We start from the raw sequence: 26,280 nt of genomic DNA, 5'->3' as shown, positions 1-26,280 counted from the left end.
CTAGTGGATTTCTTTTTTGCCAGTCTTGGCTCTTGTGTCACATAGTGGCCATTATTTAGTATAAGAGCCTATTTCTCACTCCTTAACACCCGCTACTCTCTGCAGGTCGTGACAAAACGTAGCACAGTGGTTCTCAACCAGGGGTATGTGTGCCTCTGGGGGTACGCAGATGTCTTCCAGAGGGTACAGCAACTCATCGAGATATTTGCTTAGTTCAGTGTTTCTCAACCGTCACGAGACGTTATTTGGGGGGTCACAAGTGCAGGGCCATCATTAGGGGATTGTCTGGGACCCTACATCACAGGAGCCGTGCAAAGCTAAATTACTTGCTTCAAACCCAGGTGGCGGGGCTCAGGCTTTACCTTAAGGAGGACTTGGATTTCAGATATGCTGAAATGTAAGTGCAGTATTTATATTCCAATTGATTTATTCTATAACTTTATGGTAACAAGGAGAAAGTGAGCAATTATGCGGTAGGAATGGGCTCCTAAAAAAAGAGAAATATATGTCTGAATTTGTAAGCAAGTAGTTTTAATTGTGATGAAACTTGGGGTATGCAAGAAAAGTCAGCCTCCTGGAAGGGGCACAGTCGTCTGGAAACGTTGAGGCCCGCAGGCGTAGAGGTCCTTTTCCCTTCCGTGCTCTGTCCTCAGCACTTCAATCACAAGGCAGCTTTGATAAACCGCAGTTTAAATTATTATCTCGGAATTTCTGCATGGTTCAGTGAAAGCCACATTTACAGGTGGCTTTGCTCAAGGCTACCTTGACAACCCTGTTTCTCAGGCTGTAGATGAGGGGGTTTACCAGGGGAGTCAGGACCGTGTAGCAAAGAGAGAACACTTTGTTCGGGTCTCGCAGTGCCTCACGTTTCGGTCGCAGGTAGACAATCATTATAGTGCCATAGAAAACTGTCACCACGATGAGGTGAGAGGAGCAGGTAGAAAAGGCTTTTTTCCTCCCGGTGGCAGAAGGGATTCTCAGGATGGTGGTGATAATGCACGCGTAGGATGTCAGGGTTAGCAGGAATGGATGCAGAGTGAATACACAGGATAGTAGGAAATCCATCAGTATGACCAGGTGTGTGTCACTGCAGGAAAGTTCCAGCAGTGGGATGGAGTCACAATAGAAATGGTCGATTTCATTCGGGCCACAGAATATTAACTGTGATAGGAATAAGACAAAGATGGCAATAGCCAGACAACCATTTAGCCAGGACCCAGCAGCCAATTGGAGACAAAACCTGGTGTTCATAAGAGTTGAATAGTGCAGGGGTTTACATATTGCTAAATACTGATCGTAAGACATCGCTGCTAGGAGATAGCATTCAGTAGCTCCCAGAAAACCAAAGAAGAACAATTGTGTGAAGCAGCCACTGAGTGAGATTGTTCTGTCTCTAGTCAGGAGACTGGCCAGCACTCTGGGTAGGATGGCGGAGGTGTAGCAGGTCTCCAAGAAGGACAGGTTCCCCAGGAGGAAATACATGGGGGTGTGAAGGTGCCGATCAGTCTCAATGAGCACCACAATGAGGGTGTTTGCAGCCATGGTTGCAATGTAGCTCACTAGGAACACCAGGAAGAGAAGAATTTGCAGGTGAGGGAGATCCCTGAATGCCAGGAGGATGAATTCCGTGGCGGCTGTTTGGTTTCTCCAATCTGTGTCTGCCATGGGCTGAGTCTGAGATCAATAAAACAAACTCTGCCATTGAATCCGAAGAACATAGGGTTAAGTTAACCAAGTCTCATTAATTCCTTAGCTGTTCAGGAACTCCCCTTCCTCTGCTGACCACAGCCTGTGATTTTAAGGCAAAATGTATACTTCAGAGCAAAGTGCCAGGACTCTGTCATAGAAACATAGAATACTAGAGTTGGAAGGGACCTCAGGAGGACATCTAGTCCAACCCCCTGCTCTCAAAGCAGGACTATCCTCAGCTAAATCATCCCAGCAAGGGCTTTGTCAGGCCGGGCCTTAAAAACTTCTAAGGATGGAAATTCCATCACCTCCCTAGGTAACCCATTCCAGTGCTTCACCATCCTTCTAGGGAAAATGTTTTTCCCAATATCCAACCTAGACCTCCCCCAGTGCAACTTGAGACCATTGCTCCAGTCTGAGAACAGAACATCAGCACCCATGCAGACCACCTTCTGCCAGATCAGAGCAATAACTACTGTAACAACAGTCCATTTCTCTGGTAGCCAAGTACTGATAGGGCAGATCAGAGCATGTCTTTATGTACTATCCTATCCCATCCAGTGACATAGAGCAGCTTAACACTGATGCTGAAATGCTGCATTTGGCCATTGGCAATGGCCGGAATCATGCCATATTTCAGGAGTCAAAATCCATAAAGGCAACCTGAAATCTTGCTTTGACATTTCCAGTGCAGCCTCGTGTCGTTAGGTATCTGTCCTCTGTTAGAATTAATGGAATGTAAACGGACCATAGAACTGGAATAGTCAGATGCAAGTGCCCTGTACGAAAAAGAAAATTTTTGACCCCTCACAAGAGATGCATTTATTCCAAAAATCATGAAGCTGAGTAAATTCTCCGTTAGTGCATGGGGTGGTGATGGTGCTGTGCTGAGGGACTAGTAGCACCTATTCTGTTTCCCGACATTCACTTTGTAGTGGTAATAAAATACAGCTCTTTGGAGGGTGGATCTTAAGAAGGGGCAGAGCCAGACTGACCTGCAGCCCTAACCAGGGAGTGTCCATCCCCACTCCATAATGGCTGTGGGATGATAATACACAAACAAGACACAGGAGGAAAAGATGCTGTCCGTACATTCAGAGTCTAGAAAGAAGGTGGCATGTGTGATCCGAGCTAGTAAGATTCTATCTCCACTTGCCATCCGATTGGGGGAAGACACTGAGCCAGACCCGCAGCTGGTATCTCCGTTTGTGTATCAGGGAGCAGATCCCCAACTGAGAACCTGCCACAAGAGCTGTGTGTCAGTCTGCATCTCTGTTAAATGGTGCTATGGACGCCAAGTGGCATGGGAAGGTGAAGCTAAAGCCATTAATATTCACCTGAAGAAGAGCTCGGACAAGCTCAAAAGCTTCTCTCGTTCACCCACAGAATTTGGTCCAATAAAAGCTATTATCTCACCTGCCTCGTCCCTCCCCTCCTCCCATAGCACATTCACGCCCTGTCTGGAAGGTGGGAGAGAAACGCTGTCGGGGAGCCAGTGCTCACCTGTCACCCCAGGGCAGCCCCAGCTTCAAATCCCCCCTCACTCTTCTCTTTTACTTCTCCGGGTTAGACGCCAGGAGCCAGGATCCGCAGCTGCAGTTCTTGTGTCTCCTCTTCCTGCAGAAGCTGGGTTTTCTCAGTGCAGAGACCTGCAATTATCTGAAGAGATGAGCAGGTGCATTGATCCACCTTTGGATAAGGGGCTGCCCTTCGATTTGTGTAAAAGCTGTCTCTGCATTAGTGTTTGGTCCTCCCGCTTTTTAATACGGTTCCACTTCAACCTTTCTCCCACTTGGTTAATTTGTGTCTCCCAAGCTTTGTGTCTAACACCACCAGGTGGGACGTGTGCTATGGGACTTGCATATTTTTTTTTAAGTCTAATGATCCGATGTGAAAAGTATTTGAGATCATGATGAAACAGCAGCTTAAATTTTTGAGTGATGCCTGTCCAAGCTGATGGCCTGTTACAATACAATCATCCCTTGATTAATATTCACTGGATGCTGCCCATATCTCATCCTTTCAATCTGCTTCCACCCAGGGCCATCTTACAGTCTAGCTTTCCCATTAGTGTACTGGCTACTTAAATCTTTTGGTCACTGATCAGTATTTCTGACCCCCCCTTCATTTCCTCTATCCTTCTGCCAGCTAGTGTCGACTTAATAAAATCATAGAATCATAAAAGATGAGGATTGGAAGCGACCTCAGGAGGTCATGTAGTCCAACCCCCTGCTCAAAGCAGGACGAACGCCAACTAAATCATCCCAGCCAGGGCTTTGTCAAGCTAGGCCTTAAAAACCCCTAAGGATGGAGATTCATCCACTTCCCTAGGTAACCCATTCCAGTGCTTCACCACCCTCCTAGGGAAAAACTATTTCCTAATATTCAACCTAGACCTTCCCGCACTGCAACTTGAGACCATTGCACCTTGTTCTGTCATCTACCACCACTGAGAACAGCCTAGCTCCATCCTCCCTGGAACCCCCCTTCAGGTAGTTGAAGACTGCTATCAAATCCCCCTTCACTCTTCTCTTCTACTGACTAAACCAGCCTCGTTCCCTCAATCTCTTCTTATAAATCGGATGCTCGAGCCCAGTAATGATTTTCTTTGTCCTCTGCTGGACCCTCTGCAATGTGCCCACATCCTATCTATAGTGGGGGGCCCAAAACTGGACACAATACTCCAAATGTGCCGAATAGAGGGGAACAATCACTTCCCTCCATCTGCTGGCAATGCTCCTGCTAATGCGGAGTTGGAGCCCTACAGTTCTCACTGGTGCCCAGCTCCCCTGCCTCTGTCCAGGCCCCGATGTGTTCCCATGATGGAGCCAGCATGGCATGTTTGGCACCACAGGAGTTCTGCCCGTCGGTAGGCGGTAATGGCTTCCTCTCGCTGTAGGTCACCTTACACCATGAGGAGAGGACTCTGGGTGTAGCAGAGCTGTCTAAGGTAGCTGGGGCTGGCTTGGAGCGTGCCCTTGATACACTCAGTTTTGGGGACCCTCCTTGTAACAGGTCCCCTCCCTTTCTACTGCTAGGTGCAGCTGGCAGCAGCAGAACAGTTTCTGCTCTGCAAGGCCATGTGCGGAGTCCCTCCTCGTGGACCATTTGACAGGCCCGGCTCCAGGCCCGGCCTCAGTTCTCTGTTTGCTCCGGCAAACCCCCAGCAGGCTCTGCACAGTCCCAGCGTCCCTGGCTTGTGAGTGGACTTTTTGTTTGCCCAACTGCCCTGCTTCTAGGGGCCTAGTGAGCCTTGTGCAGTTGCTTTGCTGATGCTGGTCTCAGCTGGGCTTAGGCCACGTAAGAGCCATAAAGCCTTTCCTGGGGAAGGGTCCAGAGGTCACTGCTGTGGCCTGGCCCTTTGCATCTGGCCTGTGTGTGCACCAGCGAGGTGGCTGGTTTGCAGATGGTTATAAACTCATAGACTTGGTCAGGAGCAACCATTGTTATCATCTAGTCTGACCCCCTGCACGCTGAAGGCCACAGAACCTCACCCACCCGCTCCTGTCACAGACCCCTCACCTCTGGCCGAGTGACTGATGTCCTCAAATTCTGGTTTAAGATCGTCAAGTTACAGAGAATCCACCCTTGACACTCCTTTAAACCTACAAGTGACCCGTGCTGTAGAGCAAGGCAAAGAGTTCTGGAGTCTCTGCCAGTCTGATCAGGGGGAAATTCCTTCTCGACCCCAAATCTGGCAACCAGTTAGAAGCTGAGCATTTGGGTGTGAGACACTGTACCCTATGTACACCTTTATGGTGTGATTGTGTATCATTCCTGTTACTCTTCTAGTGTAACTGTGTATTGTTTAATGCAAAGTATGTCATGTGCGGTGCTTTTGGAATGCACATGGCACACTGAACGTTATTGTCATGGCAGCATGTTTCCTGCAAATGTCGTGTGTGTGACTCAGGCTCTGCTATGTAATGTTCCCAGATGCGTGTCTCATATTGTTTGGATATGTAGGTCCAGGCAAACACTAAAAGCAGAGAGGTGATTCACACCTCACTAAGGCATGCATAAAACAACCCAGCTCTTCCAGGAGCAATGAACTGACCTGAGCACCTGATAAGGTGATGCTCTTTGACTCAAGGGGAGGAAACCATGCGGGACATGGCCAATCACCTGACCCCAGAGGGTGGCGAGGGGCATCAGGTTAAAGGCAGAGACATTTGGTCTCATGACCTGACTCTTGTAATCCATCTACAAGACAACATCAAGACTGCGCACAAGGAGTTGGGGTGGGGGGGAATCTGGTAGTGGGCCGACCAGCTAGCTTCTGGTGAGAACCATCTAACAGTGTAAGGCTCTTGAAAATGTTTAGCTTAGTTTAGAATGTGATTCACTTTTATTTCTTCCTGATCTAATCTGATTTATATTGCTCTGGGTTATAACCACTTACAATCTTTCTGTACTTAATACATGTATTTGTTTGTTTTATCTAAAGCAGTGCATGTGGTTTGGCTGTGTGTGTGTGGATACTTCATTCAGAGTGACAGAGCTGGTGCATATCCATTTATTTGATCAATTGACTAACCAATGAGCTTGCAGAGTCCAGTTAACTGTGTAAGATGGCAGTTCTCAGGGGTGCATCTGGGACCGGAGAGTCACACTATTGCATAATCCCGTGAGTGGCTGGCCAAAAGCACTCACTCGCTAAAGTAAGAGACGCTGGCTTACAGGAGTCTGTCCGTGGGCTGACCCAGAAGTGGGGTGTTCACATGGTGAAGCAAGTGCTAGTTGGGGTTTAGGAGTGAGGAGTTGGGGTGACACAGCTGTACAGCAGTCCAGATTGCAGAGGGGAATATCACAGTGGGCAAGATCCACCAGCCGGACACCTGGCAAATAATTCTCTGTAGTAACTCAGAGAACCTCCCCATCTAGTTCCCCATCACTGGCCTTTGGAGATATTTGCCTCTAGCAGTTACAGATCATCTAGATGACATTGTACATGCATTTGATGGCAATAAGCACGTTTTCAGGGGTGGCAGATTTTCCAGGCTTACGTCCCTACATATCCTGCCCCAGGAGTTAGTATTTTAATTGCGGAAACATTTATTTTAATCAAAAATGGCTTTTTAGTGGACATAAAAATCTGGTTACAATTGCGTTTCCCCTCCGCCTGGTGCCCAGCTGAGCACACCCTGATGGGAACATTGTTATGGACACCTCCCTCCCGTTGCTGACTCGAGCTCCTCCTGGATTTTCCCCTGGGTCCTCAGAGGCATAAGAAACTGTAGCAACAAACATGATGTCACCTCATGTGTTTTATTTGAAATAGACTGTCTGATTACCGGCTCTTATTATCTAACAGAGAGAAACAATGAACAGGGGATGTACACAGGGGTTTACTTGGATTGTTAGTGGATTTTATGCCTTACACAAGGAAAGCGCTGTGCATGTTCAGATGCTGTGCAGTTCCCCCCTCTCCCCATAGGATGAATGTTGAGCCAACACCATGGAGAAATACACCATCCTACGGCGTGTATCGGTGCTAAACGTGGAGAGTGACAGAGCTGTCCTCAGCCTCACTTTCCTGGGTGTTGTGTTACATGGACACAGCATGGGACCGTAAACACCTTCAGTAACTCTCAGCAGATTATCTACGTATTTTCCACATTAGATCTCATACTTCGAATGGGAGTTTTCTACTTCATTTGTATGGGGACAGATTGGTTAAATCACCAGGCAGCATTGAAAAACCTCAGTTTAAGTTATTATCTCGGAGCCTCTGCATGGTTCTGTGAAAGCCACATTTATGGACGGCTTTGCTCAAGGCTGCCTTGACCTCCCTGCTTCTCAGGCTGTAGATGAGGGGGTTTACCAGGGGAGCCAGGACCGTGTAGCAGAGAGAGAACACTTTGTTCAGCTCTCGCAGTGCGTCACCTCTCAGTAGTAAGTACACGATCATTATGGTTCCATAGAAAAGTGTCACCACGATGAGGTGGGAGGAGCAGGTGGAAAAGGCTTTTTGCTTCCCGGTGGTAGAAGGGATTCTCAGGATGGTGGCAATGATACATGCATAGGATGTCAGGGTTAGCAGGAATGGAGGCAGGGCGAATACACAGACTAGAATGAAATCCATCAGTATGACCAGGTGTGTGTCACTGCAGGAGAGTTCCATCAATGAGATGGAGTCACAATAGAAATGGTCGATTTCATTTGGGCCACAGAATATTAACTGTGATAGGAATAAGAAAAGGATGGTAATAGCCAGACAACCATTTAACCAGGACCCAGCAGCCAATTGGAGACAAAACCTGGTGTTCATAAGAGTTGAATAGTGCAGGGGTTTACATGTCGCTAAATACCGGTCGTAAGACATCGCTGCTAGAAGATGGCATTCGGTAGCTGCCAGAAAACCAAAGAAGTACAGTCGTGTGAAGCAGGCATGGAATGAGATGGTTCTGTCCCCGGTCAGGAGACTGGCCAGAACCCTGGGCAGGATGGCGGAGGTGTAGCAAGTCTCCAAGCAGGACAGGTTCCCCAGGAAGAAATACATGGGGGTGTGAAGGTGCCGATCAGTCACAACAAGCACCACAATGAGGGTGTTTGTGGCCATAGTTGTGATGTAGATCACTAGGAACACCAGAAAGAGAAGAATTTGCAGGTCAGGGAGTTTCCCAAATCCCAGGATGATGAATTCCAGGATGGTGGTTTGGTTCCTCCAGTCTGTGTCCGCCATGGGCTGAGCATAGGAACAAGAAAAGGAACTGTGCAATTGAATCAGAAGAACATAGAGTTAAAAGTTAATCAAGTCTTGTGAATTATTTCCAAAAATATTAATCAATTCCCCTTCCTCTCCCTACCACAGACTGAATTTTAAGGCTAAATGTTGACTTAAGAGCAAATTGCCAGGAGGCTCAATTTGAGAACAGAGTATTATTTGTAACCATGCAGACCATCGTCTGCCACATCAGATCAATAACTACTGTAACAACAGTCCATTGCTCTGGTAGCTGAGTACTAAAAAGGCAGATCAGAGCATTTCATCTGCTATCGTATCCCATCTGGTGATGTACAGGAGCTTAACAATGACATTAAATGCTGCATTTCATTTCCGGCAATGGCCAGAATCACGCCATACCTCATGAGTCAAAATCAATAAATACATCAACGGAAATCTGGCAGTGAGATTTCCAGTGCAATCTAGTGTCCTTAGGCACCGATCTCCTGTGAGAATTACAGTAGAACTTCAGTTACGAACACCGTGGGAATGGAGGTTGTTCATATTCTGAAATATTCCTAACTCTGAACAAAACCTTCTGTTTGCCCTTTCAAAAGTTTACAACTGAACATTAACTTAATATAGCTTTGAAACTTGATAATGCAAAAGAAAAATGCAGCTTTTAACCATCTGAATTTTAACACAGTACTGTGCTGTATTTGCTTTTGCTCTCTCTCTCTCTTGGGTGCTGCCTGAATGCATGCTGCCGGGTCCAAACGAGGTGTGAGGCTAACCGGGCAGTTCGTAACTCTGGTGTTAGTCACTCTGAAATAGAAAACAATCTAACTATATATCTTGTTGCAGTCAGCATTTCAGTGTCCGGGAGGAAAAGGAACAATTTTCATCCCTTGCACGAGATGCATTTATTACATAAGTTATGAAGAGGAGTAAATTCTCCCTTAGTTCATGGGGTGGTGATGGTGATGTGCTGAGGGACTGGCAGTGCCTTTCCTGTTTCCTGACATTCACTTTGTAGCAGTAATAAAATGCAGCTGTTTGGAGGGAGGATCTTGGGAAGGGGCAGAACCAGGCTGACGTGCAGCCCTAACCAAGGAGTGTCACTCCCCACTCCATAATGACTGTGGGATGATAATACAGGAAGAAGACCCTGGGTGGTAAAAGATGTTGTCCCTGAACGCAGAGTCTAGAACGAATGTGGCGTGTGTGATCTGGGCTAGTAAGACTCCATCTGCACTCGCCACCCGACTGGGACACCCTGAGCCAGACCCTCAGCTGGTATAAATCAAGGTATCTCCCTTTGTGTGTCGGGGGGCAGATTCCCAACTGAGAACCCGTCACAAGAGCTGTGTGTCAGTCTGCATCTCTGTTAAATGGTGCTATGGACGCCAAGTGGCATGGGAAGGTGAGGCTAAAGCTGTTAATATTCACCTGAAGACGAGCTTGGAGAAGCTCAAAAGCTTCTCTCGTTCACCCACAGAATTTGGTCCAATAAAAGCTATTACCTCACCTGCCTCGTCCCTCCCCTCCTCCCATAGCACATTCACGCCCTGTCTGGAAGGTGGGAGAGAAACGCTGTCCAGGAGCCGGTGCTCACCTGTCACCCCAGGGCAGCCCCAGCTTGAAGCGATGATCTCCCACTTCTCCGGGTTAGACACCAGGAGCCAGGATCCGCAGCTGAGGTTCTTGTGTCTCCTCTTCCTGCAGAAGCTGGGTTTTCTCTGTGCAGAGACCTGCAGTTCCATGAAGAGATGAGCAGGTGCATTGATCTACTTTTGGTAAAGGGGCTGCCCTTCGATTTGTGTAAATGCTGCCTCTGTATTAGCATTTGGTCTTCATGCTTTTTAATACGGTTCCACTTCAACCTTTCTCCCACTTGGTTAATTTTGTGTCTCCCAAGCTTTGTGGCTAACAACACCCGGTGGGACGTGTGCAATGGGACGTGCGTATTTTTTTTTAAGTCTAATGATCCGATGTGAAAAGTATTTGAGATCATGATGAAACACCAGCTTAAATTTTTGAGTGATGCCTGTCCAAGCTGATGGCCTGTTACAATACAATCATCCCTTGATTAATATTCACTGGATGCTGCCACGCAGTGGGCCATTCCAATAAATAGCTGCCCATATCTCATCCTTTCAAACTGCTTCCACCCAGGGCCATCTTACAGTCTAGCTTTCCCATTAGTGTACTGGCTACTGAAACCTTTTGGTCACTGGTCAGTATTTCTGACCCCTCTTCATTTCCTCTATCCTTCTGCCAGCTAGTGTCGACTTAATAAAATCATAGAATCATAAAAGATGAGGGTTGGAAGCGACCTCAGGAGGTCATCTAGTCCAACCCCCTGCTCAAAGCAGGACTAATCTCAGCTATATCATCCCAGCCAGGGCTTTGTCAAGCTGGGCCTTAAAGACCTCTAAGAATGGAGATTCCACCACCTCCCTGGGTAACCCATTCCAGTGCTTCACCACCCTCCTAGGGAAAAACTATTTCCTAATATTCAACCTGGACCTCCCCAACTGCAACTTGAGACCATTGCACCTTGTTCTATCATCTACCACCACTGAGAACAGCCTAGCTCCATCCTCCCTGGAACCCCCTTTCAGGTAGTTAAAGGCTGCTATCAAATTCTCCCTTATTCTTCTCTTCTGCAGACTAAACAAGCCTAGTTCACTCCGCCTCTCCTCATAAGTCATGTGCTCCAGCCCCCTAATCATGTTTTTTGCCCTCCCCTGGACTCTCTCCAATTTGCCCACATCCGTTCTGGAGTGGGGGGACCAAACGGGACACAATACTCCAAATGCGACCTCACCAATGCCGAATAGAGGGGAATAATCAAGTTTTCTCCCACTTGGTTAATTTTGTGTCTGCAAAGCTTTGTGGCTGACAATGCCCAGTGGGACTTGCACTTGCACATTGTTGTCTTTTTTTAAATATAATGATCCTATGTTAAAAATATTTGAGATTGTGTTTAAACTCCAGCTTATATTTTCGAGTAATGCCTGTCCAAGGTGATGGCCTGTTATAATACAATTGCACTGTCCCTTCATTAATATTCAACAGCTGCAGTCAGCCAGTGGGTATTTCTGAAAATAACTGCCCATATCTCATTCTTTCCATCCGTGGCTCTTTTACAGTGTAGCTTTCCCACTACTGCATTGGCTACTGAAATCTTTTGGTCACTGGTCAGTATTTCTGAGTCCTGCACCAGTTCCTCTTCTCTTCTGCCATTTAGTGTGATTTCATAGAATCATTCTGCAGACTAAACAAGCCCAGTCCCCTCAATCTCTCCTCATAAGTCATATGCTCCAGCCTCCAAATAATTTTCGTTGCCTTCTGCTGGATTCTCTCCAATTTGTCCACATCTTTCCTGTAATCGGTAGCCCAAAACTGGACAAACACTTCAAATGTGGCCTCTCCAGTGCAGAATAGAGGGGAATAATCTCTTCCCTTGATCTGCTGGCAATGCTCCTACTAAAGCAGTGTTACACTTGTAAAAGAAAAGAATAGCAGGATCTTATTCAGGGGACATGTCAATATGCTGCATTTATTGTGAAAACAGAAGTTTAAAAGAAGGACATTTCACTGACACTCTCCCCCCCAAATATTCTGCAGGTGGAGTATTATTACCAGCCAATGGGTCAATCTACTGGCCAGGTAGACAGAGCGCAAGAGGGAGCCGGGCTGCTGTTGGTCACGAACCGATGCTCCTGGATTTTTGCAGAAGAAACCCAAGGTCTCCATGTCTTCACCCAATTTTTTAGAGGTCCGTCCCCATGCGGATCTTGCTGTGTCGTGCTGTTTTCGCATCCTGGTGTGACCATCAAGCAGCCATTTGTGTTGCAAGCATGACTGCTTCCGTTCTCTTTTCCACTTTGTCTTGTTCCTGTACTGGAGGCGGATCCTCCTGTACTTTGGGGCTATCTTTTATTTGCATTCTTTGGCCAGCTGGTCTGTAAATAGTTGCTAAAAGAAAGTATCTTCACTCCCTTTCCTTGCTGTGGAGATTTAGCACTGCTGCTTCTTTACTTCTTTATCACACATACATGTCACATGTATTCTTTAACTAACTTCTACTTTAAAAGAAAGCAAAGAGTAAAACAAACTTGAAGCAAAATCAAAAGATACATGGTACATTCTTAAAGGAAAGAAAAGATACAATGGTGGAATTTACCAACAAAATGGGTTCCACTTACATCAACTAACAAAATATAATAACAACAAATGCTTCTTGATCTTAACCAGGCAATTTACTTTCAACAACCCGTCTCAGGATGAAAAGTTCCAGAGGGGTAGCCGTGTTAGTCTGTATACAGCAAAAACAAGGGGAGTCCTGTAGCACCTTAAAGATTAACACATTTCTGGAGGCATAAGCTTTCGTGGGCTGCAACCCACTTCATCAGATGCATGAGGTGGAAACCACAGATAGGAGGTATATATATACAGCCAAGGGTGAGAAACATAACAGTGGGGATGGCAAGTGCTAACAAAGTCAGTGCAGGTAGGGTAGTTGAGGCTTATTCACAACCGTTGATTAGAAGGTGAGAATGTGTGAACAGTTACAATTACTTTTTGTAGTGAGATAACTATTCCAAGTCCCTGTGCAGACCCAGTCTGATTGTGTCCAGTTTGCATATGAGTTCCAGCTCTCCAGTTTCTCACTGAAGTCTGGTTTTTAAGTTTTTTTGTCTCAGGATGGTCCCAAACAAATGTAAACTGAGTATAAACAGAGGCTAATAAACAGAATCTCAAGAAGTTACAAGAAGGATATTTCAAACAAATGTAACTGTAGTCTAACAAACAAGATCTGAGGATGTTACACAGTCCGTGAGCCACTTACGTCTTTTGGGTTTGACAGTTGTCTGTTTTGGGCCTACAGAAGCCCAATATGCCATTAGCATTCTTGGCAACCAGGCACACTGTTGACTCATGTCCAGCTTCTTGCTCACTGTAACCCCAGGTCTTTTTCTGCAGAACTGCTGCCTAGCCCGTGGGTCCCCAGTCTATAGCTCTGCATGGAATTCTTCCTCCCTAAATGCAGGACTCTACACTTGTCCTTGTTGAACCTCATCCAATTTCTTTTGGCCCAATCCTCCAATTTGTCTAGGTCACTCTGTAGCCTGTCTGTACCCTCCAGGGTTTCTACCACTCCCCACAGCTGAGTGTCAGCTTAGTGTCTGCTACTATGCACACAGAGTTCATTACATAGCGTAGAATCATAGAATATGAGGGTTGGAAGGGACCTCAGTAAGTCATCTAGTCCCACCCTCTGCTCAAAGCAGGACCAACCATAGCGGGCCATAGAGAGAACCATAGAAGTCCTCTCCTCTCTGGTGCTCTGTGCTCACCAGTTACACGCTATTATACAGCTTCACCCTCTCGTTCCACTTCCCTCTGTTGGTCATTTGGCAACATAACATCTCCGTTCTTGTCCTTCCACTTTGGCAGCTATTCGTTGGGTGGAAATGTTGCACCCTTCCCGTTCCTCTATCCTGTAGTGGCCCTAGACAGGATAATTGCATCTTTCCTATCTTCCGACCTACTTCTTGGTGTGTGCTGTTCTGGATTATAGCTGCTGGGAACCAAAATGTACAGCAGGCTGATTGCTACATCAGAGCCTAAAACAGCAGCTGTGGATATAAAAGGCACAGGAGGGTTTCTCATCAATCCAGTGGTTTTCTGTTGATGTGGGGTCTGTTTCCAAAGGCAATGCATAGACTCAGCCTGCCACTGGGGCATCTCAGGGGCTCCTTGGGCTGAGATTCTCAGAGCGGTCTAAAGGAATTAAGCCTCCATCTCCCATTTGAAAGGGATTTGGGGGCCTAACTCCATTAGGTCATTTCAAAAATCCCTTCTGTGGTCTTGGAGCCCTACAGTTCTCACCAGTGCCAGGCTCCTCTGCCTCTGTCCAGGCCCTGATGTGTTCCCCAATGCGGAGCCAGCATGGCCATGTTTGGCACCACAGGCATCCTGCCCGGGGGTAGGTGGTAGCTGCTTCCTCTCACCGTAGGTTACCTGACGCCCTGAGTAAAGGGCCTGTGTGTAGCAGAGCTGTCTAAGGTAGCAGGGGCTGGCTGGGCAGCTGTGCCCTGAGAACTAGCTCTCTGGAGACGTGCCCTTGTTACAATAAGCTTTGGAGACATTCATTACAGCAGGGCCACGTGCAGGGTCCCTCCTTGGTGACCGTTTGACAGGCCCGGCCCCCGGGAATGGCCTCAGTTCTATGTGCACCCTGGAAAACCCCCAGCTGGCTCTGCACAGTCTCAGTGCCCCGGCTGGTGAGTCGACTCTTTGTTTGCCCAACTGCCCTGCCTGGTGCTGTACGTTTGCTGATGCTGGTCCCAGCTGGGCTTCGCCCATGTAAGGGCCATAAAGCTTTTCCTAGGGAAGTGTCCAGAGGTCATTGCTGGGGCTTGGTTCTTTGCATCTGTTCCGACAGGTTAGTGATCCCCCAGAGTCAATAATGAGTCGGTTAGGGAATAAATGAATTTATTATGAAAAACGGGAGTAGTATAGATTTTTAACTAGTTATACCCATCTAAACAAACAATTAACTATAAGATATAGACAAATATAATAGGATATGAAACAAACAATTAACTACAAAACATAAATTTATATAAGAAAGTATTAAACAGACAACTAACTATAAAACATAAACTAATTTTAAACAGACGGTGGCTCCCCATTGGGGAACTGAACCCCTGTGGCAGGTAGGGACATGCACCACTATACTACACAGACAATTGGCTAATTGTAAGGCACAGAAGGGTGTTACATAGACGGTTAACTGCAAGACAGAGAGGGCAGTTAACTACAACACACAATGTGATTTCACACAGACAGTTAACTGCAAGACATACAAAGTTATTGTAAACGGGCAGTTAACTGCAAGGCACAGACTGATACAAAGGAATGTTAAACAGACAGCTTAGCTGCAGAATACAGACTGATAGTTAACTCCTTACCATTCAGGTGAGGACAACACACAGCATAACTCAAACTCGGTCAGCAAAAAGACGATTCGCGCTCGGGAGGACACGGGAGCGGGAGAGTCCGGACCAGGTGATCAGGCTGGTGAATTGGGAAGCTCTCAGCCAGTGGCTCGGATGAGACCCCTTTTATGGGCTTCGTGCCAGCACCAGATTGGCCGGGGGATACTAGCAATAGGTTTCATTTCCTGGTTGCTGCTAAGTTTTGTTTCCCATGGTCAGTTTCATTTCCCATATATGAGGTGGGATCCGAAGACACAGCCGATCACATAGGCATACCATAATAAGGTCAGGTCATGGGTTGACTGTTAGCACCGAATGGGTGGGGGGGGCGAGGTGTGGTCATGGCAGAATTGGTGCAGTGACAGCGTCCAGGCTGTGTGAGCACAATGGAGGTAGCTGGTTGGCAGAGGGATATAGACACATGGACTATAAGGTCAGGAGGCACCATTGTGATCATCTAGTCTGACCTCCTGCATATTGCAGAACACTGACCTTCCCCCACCCACTCCTGTCCCAGACCCCTCCCCTCTGGCTGAGTCCCTTATGTCCTCAAATCAGGGATTAAAGATGTCCAGAGGGGTAACCGTGTTAGCCTATGTACAGCAAAAACAAGGAGAGTCCTGTAGCACTTTAAAGACTAACACATTTCTGCAGGAATAAGCTGATGATGCATCTGACAAAGTGGGTTGCAGCCAATGAAACTTATGCCCACAGAAATTTGTTAGTCTTTAAGGTGCTACAGGACTCTCGTTTTTTTAAGTTAAAGAGAATTCACCATTTATTCTAGTTTAAACATCCAAGTGACCCATGCCCCATGGTACAGAAGAAGTCAAAAGCCCTCCAGAGTCTCTGCCAGTCTGACCTGGGAGGGAATTCCTTCCCGACCCCAAATCTGGCGATCTGTTAGAACCTGAGTATGTGTGGAAGACCCACCAGTCAGACACCTGGCAAAGAATTCTCTGTAGTGACTCAGAGCCCTCCCCGTTTAGTTCCCCATCTCCGGCCACTGGAGGTATTTGCTGCTAGCAGTCACAGATCATCAAACTGCCATTGTATACGTAAAGACAGCAATATACACAGTCTAAGGGGTGGCAGATTTCCCAGGCTTACATCCCCACATATTCTGCCCCAGGAGTCAGTATATTCATCGCCCAAACATTTATTTTGATCAAAAATGGCTTTTTAATGGTTTTGCAAATGAATTACAATTGTGTCTCCCCTCCTCTGGGTGCCAGCTGAACATACCCTGATGGGAACATTGTTATGGCCACCTCCCTCCCTGGTCCTTCCCCTTGGGTGGACGATGCTGACCCAAGCTCCGCCAGGATTCTCTGTTGTGTCCTGAGAGACTTAAGAAACAGTAGCGAGTAACATGATGTCACACCTTGTAATCAGGCAGTCTAACACAACTAAAACACAAGACCTTATTATCTGTCATAGAGAAACAATGAACAGGAGAAATACACAGGGATTTTCTTGTCTAGTTACTGGATTGTTCACTCTCTTCATACACAGTGATTGTTTAGCCAACACCAGAGGGAAAAATACCATGATACTGTGTGTATCGGTGCTGAACGTGGAGAGTGACAGAGCTGTCCTCAGCCACACTTTACTAGGCGTTGAACACAGCATGGGACCCTAACCACCCTCAGTAACTCTTTGTAGGTTATCTACGTATTTTCCATATTAGAACTGAGATTTTCAATGGGAGTTTTCAACTTCATTTGAATGGGGGCTGATTGGTTAAACCACAAGGCAGCTTTGAAAACCTCAGGTTAAGTTATTATCTCAGATTCTCTGCATGGTTCAGGGAAAGCCACATTTGCGGACGGCTTTGCTCAAGGCTGCCTTGACCTCCCTGTTTCACAGGCTGTAGATGAGGGGGTTTACCAGGGGAGTCATGACCGAGTAGCAAAGAGAGAGCAATTTTTTCAGGTCTCGCAGTGTGTCACCTTTTGGTAGCAGGTAGACGATCATTAAGGCTCCATAGAAAACTGTGATGAGGTGAGAGGAGCAGGTGGAAAAGGCCTTTTGCCTCCCGGTGGTGGAAGGGATTCTCAGGATGTTGGTGATAATACACATGTAGGATGTCAGGGTTAGCAGGAATGGAGGCAGGGTGAATACACAGCCTAGTATGACCAGTATGACCACATCAGTATGACCAGGTGAGCGTCACTGCAGGAGAGTTCCATCAGTGGGATGGAGTATAGAAATGGTCGATTTCATTCGGGCCACAGATTTTAACTGTGATAGGAATAAGACAAAGATGGTAATAGCCAGACAATCATTTAACCAGGACCCGCAGCCAATTGGAGACAAAACCTGGTGTTCATAAGAGTTGAACAGTGCAGGGGTTTACATATCGCTAAATACCGATCGTAAGACATCGTTGCTAGGAAATAGCAGTCGGTAGTTACCAGAAAACCAAAGACATACAGTTGTGTGAAGCAGGCACTGACTGAGATGGTTCTGTCCCCAGTCAGGAGACTGGCCAGTGTCCTGGACAGGATCGTGGAGGTGAAGCATGTCTCCAAGCAGGACAGGTTCCCCAGGAGGAAGTATATGGGGTGTGAAGATGCCGATCAGTCACAACAAGCCCCACGATGAGGGTGTTTGCGGCCATAGTTGCAATGTAGATCATTAGGAACACCAGGAAGAGAAGAATTTGCAGGTCAGGTAGGTTGCCAAATGCCAGGAGAATGAATTCTGTGATGGCCGTTTGGTTTCTCCAGTCTGTGTCTGCCATGGGCTGAGTCCAGGAACAAGACAAAGTGTGCAATTAAATCAGAAGAACATAATTTACTTTTTGCTCTGTTTTGTGAATTACTTCCTTAAATATTCATAAACTCCCCTTCCTCTCCTGACCACAGGCTGAAAAAAGAAAGCTAAATGTGAACCTCTGAGAAAAGTGCCAGGAGGTGCAATGTGAGAACAGATTATTGGTACCCACGCAGAGCATCGTCTGCCATATCAGATCAATAACTGCAGTTACAGCAACCCATTTTTCTGCTAGCAGTGTACTGATGTGACAGATCAGAGCATTTGTTTATTAACTATCATCTTAGAAGTCAAAGTCAATAAATACATATACTTACCTTTTGCACTGAGATTTCCAGTGCAGTCTGGTGCCCTTAGGCACTGATCTTCTGTTAGAAAGAATGGAAAACAATCTCACTATATAACCTGGTGTAGTCAGCATTTCAGTGTGCTGTAGGAAAAGGAACTTTTTTTCACACTGTGACTAGAGATGCATTTATTCCCTAAATAATGAAGTGGTTTAAATTCTTCCTTAGTTCCTGGGGTGGTGATGGTGAGGTGCTGAATGACTTGCAATGCCATTTCTGTTTTTCTTTGTTCACTTTGTAGAAGTAATAAAATAAATATAAATAATAAAATAAAAAAAAAATAAAATAAACTAATGTGCAGGCCTAATTGGGGAATGTCCCTCCCCACTCCATAGCGACTGTGGGATGAGAAATACAGGAACAAGACACTGGGTGGTAAAAGATGCTGTCCCTGAACTCAGAGTCTAGAATGAACCCAAATAAAATGGTTGTTTCAGCCTTTGTTTCCCTTGCCTTTTTCGTTACAATGGATTATTACAATTGGTTTTCTTAAAAAAATAATTCAGCTGGTTCAAATTGTCATAACTTCTTGTCCAAACACTCAATGATTATGAATTTAAAACTCATCTCCTTTGAATATTCTGATGTAAGGCACCGATCTAAAAAAAAAATATGATGCTTAACTGTAAACATCAGAGAAGTACCACTGCTGACTTATAGCTAAACTCATGCTTAAGTTTGCTTATTTTTTTAATTAGGGGGTTTGTGTCACAGTGCCCGGAGTGGCTCACAGCTAAGTGTGCCAAACTCAGGTCAGACCGTAAGAAACCAGGACAGACACCCCAGACTGGGGGTATATTCCATCATTAGATTTCACCATGCCAATAATGAAAGTGTGTTCCTGGATCACTATATATCACTGTCATGGTCACAGACCCCTTATACTCTCTAGCTTCTCTTTACCACCCAGACAAAGAGGACTTTGTGATAAAGGGTTATGAAAACCAGAAATCCTATAAACTAGATTCTTCCAACCCCAAAGGATCAGTCGCTCACCCTAGATCACTGGGTGCTCAGGATCTTACCAAAAACAACACAGCACCCAATTCTTTCGTAAACTAACTACAGATTTCTTAACTAAGAAAAAGAAATGAGAGAATTATCGAGCGGTTAAAGCAGATAAAATACATTACAGCTGGATCAGATTGCGTTGTCTAAATGGTAGCAGAGAAGTCGTAATCTGCCAGTCTCTTAGAGTCTTCATGAGTTCCTCGCGGTTGACCCAAGTGGATTTGGGGAGCTCTGTCTTGTGTCTGGAAACTCCCCTGGCAGCATCCAAAAATATCAGGGAATACCATCCAGTGTGCCTTTTTTTAGTTGAAAACAGTCTATCAATCCCTTCCAGCACACCATGGAGCTTGCTTTGGTCATTAAAAGCAGACACAGCTTCTGGATCTCCCATTCTCCAGTATAATGACCCAGGCTTTGAAGCTAACAGTCTTCTCACTCAAAGTTGTAAGGCTCCAATTCTGGTTTATGGCCCATTTCATTACAGAGATATAGCTATTGCATTTAGTGACAATAATCCAGAGCATTTCATTCGTTTTCATTAACACCATGACAAGAAGAAAACTCTTCCTTAAATGCAAATCGTCCTTTGATTTAAGTCCAGGATACAGACATGAGAAAGAACATTGCAGCAGCAGGCTAATTCAGTTGCACTAATACACATCAAACAAGATACATAGATAATGCAAACAGCCTTCAGCTGGCTACAGATAAATGTAGGCAGTAACATTGACATTTAACGGACAAGTGAATTGGGACACTTAACACTGCCTTGAGGTCACGACCTGACCTCAGTTAGCTGCTAGACCCACAGTGTGGATGTGATTTTCAACTGGTCCTGTGGTAAGTAGACACCCAACATCTATTGACTTTCTGTTGGAGGGCAGCACTCACCTCCCTTGGGCCAATTGCCTCAAGTTCAGCGGTTCCATGAACCTTCATGTCTGCAGTGCTGGGATATTCATGAACTTACCTGACTCAAATTCATTTTAGAGGTAAAAGTATTAGTCACACAACTACGTTTTTATTGTTTCACTCATTTCTTCAGATGGTACAGGCTTTTGGCAGAGATAATCAGTGTTGTAACTCCAAGTTGTCTTTGTTGCCATGTTATGTTATCTGTTTCAATAAATAGTGAGGCTCATTCAACCCCAGGCCACTGTCATTTGCTGAGAATCTTGAGAAAAGAGATGATGGGTGACTGACCCTGGAATTGTCTTCTCATTCTACAGCCAAACCATGTTCACTTGTAGGATGTGCCCTGAGGCCTCCCCATTCCCCCAATCTTTCCCTGAAGTCTTGGATTGAAGAGGTAACATGATGGATTGACGGGAGGGATTATATTCAGGTTTCATTAGTTGAGGTGCGAGGATGTTATGGTGAATATATGTGAAATGATCTTATGGTGAGTGAAAAGGGTAGAATACTATCATTGACCGAGGAATAAAAATGGTATGATTTGTGAATATGGAGTCGTTTATGGTAGATTGTGAAGGGTAAGTCTATAACAGATGGATGTGCGGAAAGTCTAGGTATAAGTAATTGTGCTAGTGAATATTATGGTTTATGAATGCAGTATTATCCAATGGTTAGTGGAGGATCGAGAAGCCTATTGCTGGTGGAGGGCAGTGAAGTCCAAATGCTGATTAAAGGATAAAAGATAAGATTAATAATGCAGAAATGCAAGAGACCTATCAGCCCAGGCCTATAAGAATTAGCGTCTTTGCTTTGTACACGAGCAAGTCCTCACAGCCTTAGCAGGAGTAAGTTGCTTAATAAAGTTAAGCTTAAGTTGCTTAATAAACACAAAAAGGAAGCTTAGGAGAAGTGGACGCTTAGTCAGATGACTAGAGAGGAGTATAAAAATACTGCTCGAGCATACAGGAGTGAAATCTGGAAGGCCAAAACACAACAGGAGTTGCAGGTAGCAAGGGACATGCAGGGTTCCTACAGTTATGTTAGCAACACAGAGGAGTTTAAGGGAAGTGTGGGTCCCTTACAGAATGTGGGAGGCAACCTAGTGACAGATGATGTGGAAAAAGCTGCAGTACTCAATGGTTTTTTTGCCTCTATCTTCACAGACAAGGTCAGCTCCCAGACTCCTGCACTGGGCAGCACAGAATGGGGAGAAGGTGAACAGCCTTCAGTGGTGACAGAACAGGTTCAGGACTATTTAGAAAGACTGAACATGCACAAGTCCATGGGGTGAGATGCAATGCACCCGAGGGTGCTGAGGGAGTTGGCTGATGTGATTGTAGAGCTATTGGTCATTACCTTTGAAAACTTGTGGTGACTGGTGGAGGAGCAGAAAGATTGGAAAAAAAGGCAAATATAGTGCCCATCATCAAAAAAGAGAAGAGGGAGGATCCAGGGAAGTACAGACCAGTCAGCCTCAACTCAATCCCCAGAAATATCATGGAACAGGTGCTCAAGGAATCCATTTACAAGCACTTGGAAGAGAGGAAGGTATTAAGAACAGTCAGCATGAATTCATACAAGGGCAACTCATGCCTGACCAACCTGATTGCCTTCTGTGATGAGATGACTGGCTCTGTGGATGTGGGGAAAGAGGTGGAAGTGATATACCTTGACTACAGCAAAGTGTTTGATACGGTCTCCCACAGTATTCTTGCCAGCAAGTTACTGAAGTATGGGTTGGATGAATGGACTATAAGGTGGCTAGAAAGCTGGCTGGACTGTCAGGGTCAATGGATAGTGATCAATGGCTCGATGTCTAGTTGGCAGCCAGTAACAAGCCAGGGTCCAGTTTGTCTGTCTGGCGACCAGTTTTGCTCAACATCTTCATTAATGATCTGGAGGATGGGGTGGATTGCACCCTCAGCAAATTTGCAGATGACACTAAGCTGGGGGGAGTGGCAGATATGATGCAGTGTAGAGATAGGATACAGAGTGACCTAGACAAATAGGAGGATTGGGCCAAAAGAAATATGATGATGTTCAACAAGGACAAGTGCAGAGTCCTGCACTTAGGATGGAACAATCCCATGCACAGCTACAGACCCAGGACCGACGGGCTAGGCAGCAGTTCTGCAGAAAAGGACCTGGCGATTACAATGGACAAAAAGCTGGATATGAGTCAACAATGTGCCCTGCTTGCCAAGAAGGTTAACAGCGTATTGGGCTGCATTAGTAGGAGCATTGCCAGCAGATCGAAGGAAGTGATTATTCACCTCCATATTGGATTGGTGAGGGCACATCTGGAGTAGTGTGTCCAGTTTTGGGCCCCCCAATACAAAAAGGATGTGGACAAGTTGGAGAGAGTCCAGTGGAGGGCAACAAAAATGATTAGGGGGCTGGAGCACAAGACTTATGAGGAGCGGCAGAGGGAACTAGGCTTGTTTAGTTTGCAGAAAAGAAGAGTGAGGGGGGATTTGATAGAAGTCTTCAACTACCTGAAGGGAGATTCCAAGGAGGATGCAGCTAAGCTTTTCTCAGTGGTGGCAGATGACAAAACTAGGAGAAATAGTCTCAAGTTGCAATGGGGGACATCTAGATTTGATATTAGGAAAAACTTTTTCACTAGGAGGGTGGTGAAGCACTGGAATAGGTTACCTAGGTAGGTGGTGGAATCTCCCACCTTAGAGGCTTTTAAGGCCCAGCTTGAAAAAGCCCTGGCTGAGATGATTTAGTTGGGGTTGGTCCTGCTTTGAGCAGGGGGTTGGACTAGATGACGTCCTGAGGTCCCTTCCAACCATAATCTTCTATGATTTTATGATTCTATGAAGAAAGAAAGAAAGAAAGAAAGAAAGAAAGAAAGAAAGAAAGAAAGAAAGAAAGAAAGTTGAAAATCAGATGCAGGAAATCTTAGCAACAGTGAATTCTCCAAAGATCTGTCCCCAGTGGTAATGAAACACTCCTTAACCATGAAAAGTGACACTCTTGCAATTACAGGAGAATCTCAGAGTTTCGACACAGGACTGTGTTAAGCACAAACTACCCAAAATATAACGGGAAAGTTTAAATAAACTATTTGACACAGTGAGGAAACTGTTTCTGTGCTTGTTTCATTTCAGTTAAGCTGGTGAAAAGCAGCATTTCTCTTCTGCAAAGGGAAGTTTCAAAGCTGACTTGAGTCAATGTTCAGCTGTAAACTTTTGAAAGAAGAACCAGACTGTCTTGTTCAGAACTGCAAACTTTGCAGAGTTACGAGCAGCCGCCATTCTTCAGGTGCCTTGTAACTCTGAGGTTCTGCTGTAATCCCATTGGGCAAAGAGCTAAGAAAGAGCAGATGGGTTAGGCACTTCTGTCTTTTGTTCAGTTCAGATTCACAGGCAAAGAATAGGGATTTGAAACTGTTTCATGGGCCAGGTTCCCAGCAGCTGTGAATCAGTCATAGCTCCATTGCCGTCAATGGGCCAGATCCCCAGGTGCTGTAGATCAATTTCAGATCCACTGAAATCAAAAGGCCACATCTCCACTTGGCACAAATTGCCAATGAAATGATACCAAGTGACATCAGTTTCGGACACTGCACCGAGCTCTTAGTGTTTGCCTCTGGCTACCTTTTAATGAGCAGCGTCCTACACCCAGGGCAGCCAGAGCTGCGGGTTCCTCTGGTGGCTGCATCACACCAGCTGCTGATGCAACGCAGGAGAGAAACATCTCTGCTGTCTCAGAGCTAGTTGTGTGGTATGACTGAAGGAACAGGCTATTCCAGCCCATCTGAGTTTCTTGGTGCCACTGGGATCTGGGCTATTGTAGGTCACAGCTCTGGGCTAGCCTACAAATGTATAAATTATTCTGCAAACCCCTTGGGACACCCCTTGATCCCTGCCTTGTTTTTAGCCCAGGGTCCTTCCAGAGATGCCACCATGGCATGAGATCCAGAGGGATTGTGTTCCCCTGCTGTGGGGGTTAGGGTCAGCTGGGACAGGCTGTCAGGGTGGTTTGCTTCAGAGGTGAGATCAGAGCTGAGCTCACAGCCCTGGAGATTGGATTCAGCTATTTAGTCCCAGAACAGGGACATCCTGGGTTGTGATGGTGTTTGAAGCCTGCACTAGAACTGGGAGAGGTTTTCAGTCCCTGATCCCATCTAGTCCTGCACCCATCTGGCCACACCTGCCCGAGGAGGGGAGCAGGGAGCGGCCGTCTGTGGAGTGGATCCTTGTCTGCCAGGAACTGCAGAGAGACCCAGCAACTCCGGAAATATGGTGAAGGAGCAGGGAAACGGCTGCTGGATAATACAGGGACGGAGTCAGGCAACGACTGAAGAATCCTGACCTGTTAAATACATCACAAGCTGGGCAATTTCCACATAGTGCAATACAGTAAGTTTGATGTTTTGATTGTACGTTTGGGTATTAATCTCCTGGGCAAATTTAATAACAGAGTTGTGAATTACAACCGGAACTCTTCGAGACTTTTACTATCATTTAATCAAACATCTAGAGCTGCTCAGATTTCTTTCCCCAGCCCCCCCCCAAAAAAAAAAGAAAGAAAGAAAGAAAAGGAAAAAAGGATCTTTTCATAGAAATTGTTACAACCAAAACTTTTCTTTTGTGTTTATTGAAAACCAGGTGATTTCAGGTAAAAACTGCTGAAAACTGGAAAAAAGATTGCTGAAACTAGGAAAAATATGTTTTCAGTTTTCCAATATCTATATTGTATTTCTAGGACAACAGAGACTTTGCATGAAAGCTTCTTCAGTGGAAAACCCAATTTCCTTTTGTTATAATTTCAGCACAGAATATCTCACCACCCCCTCCTGGAAATTTAGGTGTAAGCTGAAATGGGAACATTAATATTGGCCAATAAAAGCACAATCGCTCCGTTGCAGTGGCGCTTATTTCTGTTTCAAAGGGACACTTGCAGGATGGCAAAATGGAGGAAGTGGCAAAGCTGGTGATCCCCCGGCATATGTATTAAACATACTAGTGCCTTCAGCTGGGAAGGTGGATTGGAGCCCCCAGCAGGGCCTGTTTCTCTGGATCCTGCCCAAGAACATGGAGAAGGTCAGTGGGATTAGAACTAGCTCTCCTCCTCTAGCGCTGGATCCGCTGCTCCCCTCTGCTGCCAACTAAAAACAGATGCTTTTGGCGGGTGAACAGAACATACACATAACCAGACACAGCCCACCCCCAAGGAGCTCACAGTCCTAGCAGATAAGGCAGAGCAGTGTAGGAAAGGGAAACAGAGGCACAGGGAGGGAAGTGACTGGCCCAAGATCACAGAGTAGGTCGGTGGAAGAGCCAAGTCTCCTGACTGCCAGGGACCCACACACACATAAAGTTAGAGCTGTAAATAATCCAATCAATCGATCAATCCATCAGCAGTCAGCAGGCCGCCTGGGTGGTGTTGCAGTGCAATCATTACAGACAAGCTCTCACACGGGTACTGAGTAACACTATGTCATATTTCAGCCGAAAGTGGGTATCAGGCAGTGTTGGCATTTTAGTTTCGTGCCCAAGCTCAGAACCTGCGGTTGGATGTGATAGGAGACCCATCTTGGCTAGAAGTGTTGCGTTGGGGTTGCACTTTGCTCCATCCTTCACACGGCGTTTCATCAAGACACATCCTGAGCTAGACCTGCAGGTGATGTACACTGCTGCATCTCCATTGACTTTACAGGAGCCTATTTACCTTCAGGTGATAACTCTCCACTCCAAGTCAATGGAAAGGATGAGAGCTGTGCACTTTTGATACCCACATCGCGAGATATTACAGAGGGGGATCAGGGCCATTCCCTCTGTCATTGTAATCCCAACCGTTTTCTTTGTCCTTCCCTCTACAGCCATCAGAGAATATACAGAGGAAGAAA

The 26,280-nt window shown here is 46.0% G+C and overlaps 1 protein-coding gene and 1 pseudogene across 1 annotated transcript; both read right to left on the bottom strand.

Annotated features, from left to right (window-relative positions):
* Positions 1–720: 720 nt before the first annotated feature.
* On the bottom strand, positions 721–1,665 carry LOC137152934 (olfactory receptor 2AP1-like). The gene has a single exon (XM_067547887.1). The coding sequence runs from the start codon at positions 1,663–1,665 to the stop codon at positions 721–723; it is 945 nt and encodes a 314-aa protein (XP_067403988.1).
* A 5,728-nt stretch (positions 1,666–7,393) lies between these two features.
* LOC137152818 (olfactory receptor 6B1-like) lies at positions 7,394–8,427 on the bottom strand (annotated as a pseudogene).
* Positions 8,428–26,280: the final 17,853 nt, after the last annotated feature.

The sequence above is a fragment of the Emydura macquarii genome, unplaced genomic scaffold (assembly GCF_026122565.2).
Source record: "Emydura macquarii macquarii isolate MOO-44397 ecotype Brisbane River unplaced genomic scaffold, CSIRO-AGI_Emac_v2 contig_1230, whole genome shotgun sequence".
NCBI lineage: Eukaryota > Metazoa > Chordata > Testudines > Chelidae > Emydura > Emydura macquarii.
This window is presented reverse-complemented; position numbering and strand designations above follow the sequence as displayed.

Excerpts from the sequence above, each read along its gene's own strand:
- LOC137152934 (XM_067547887.1), bottom strand. The coding sequence starts at position 1,665 with ATGGCAGACACAGATTGGAGAAACCAAACAGCCGCCACGGAATTCATC.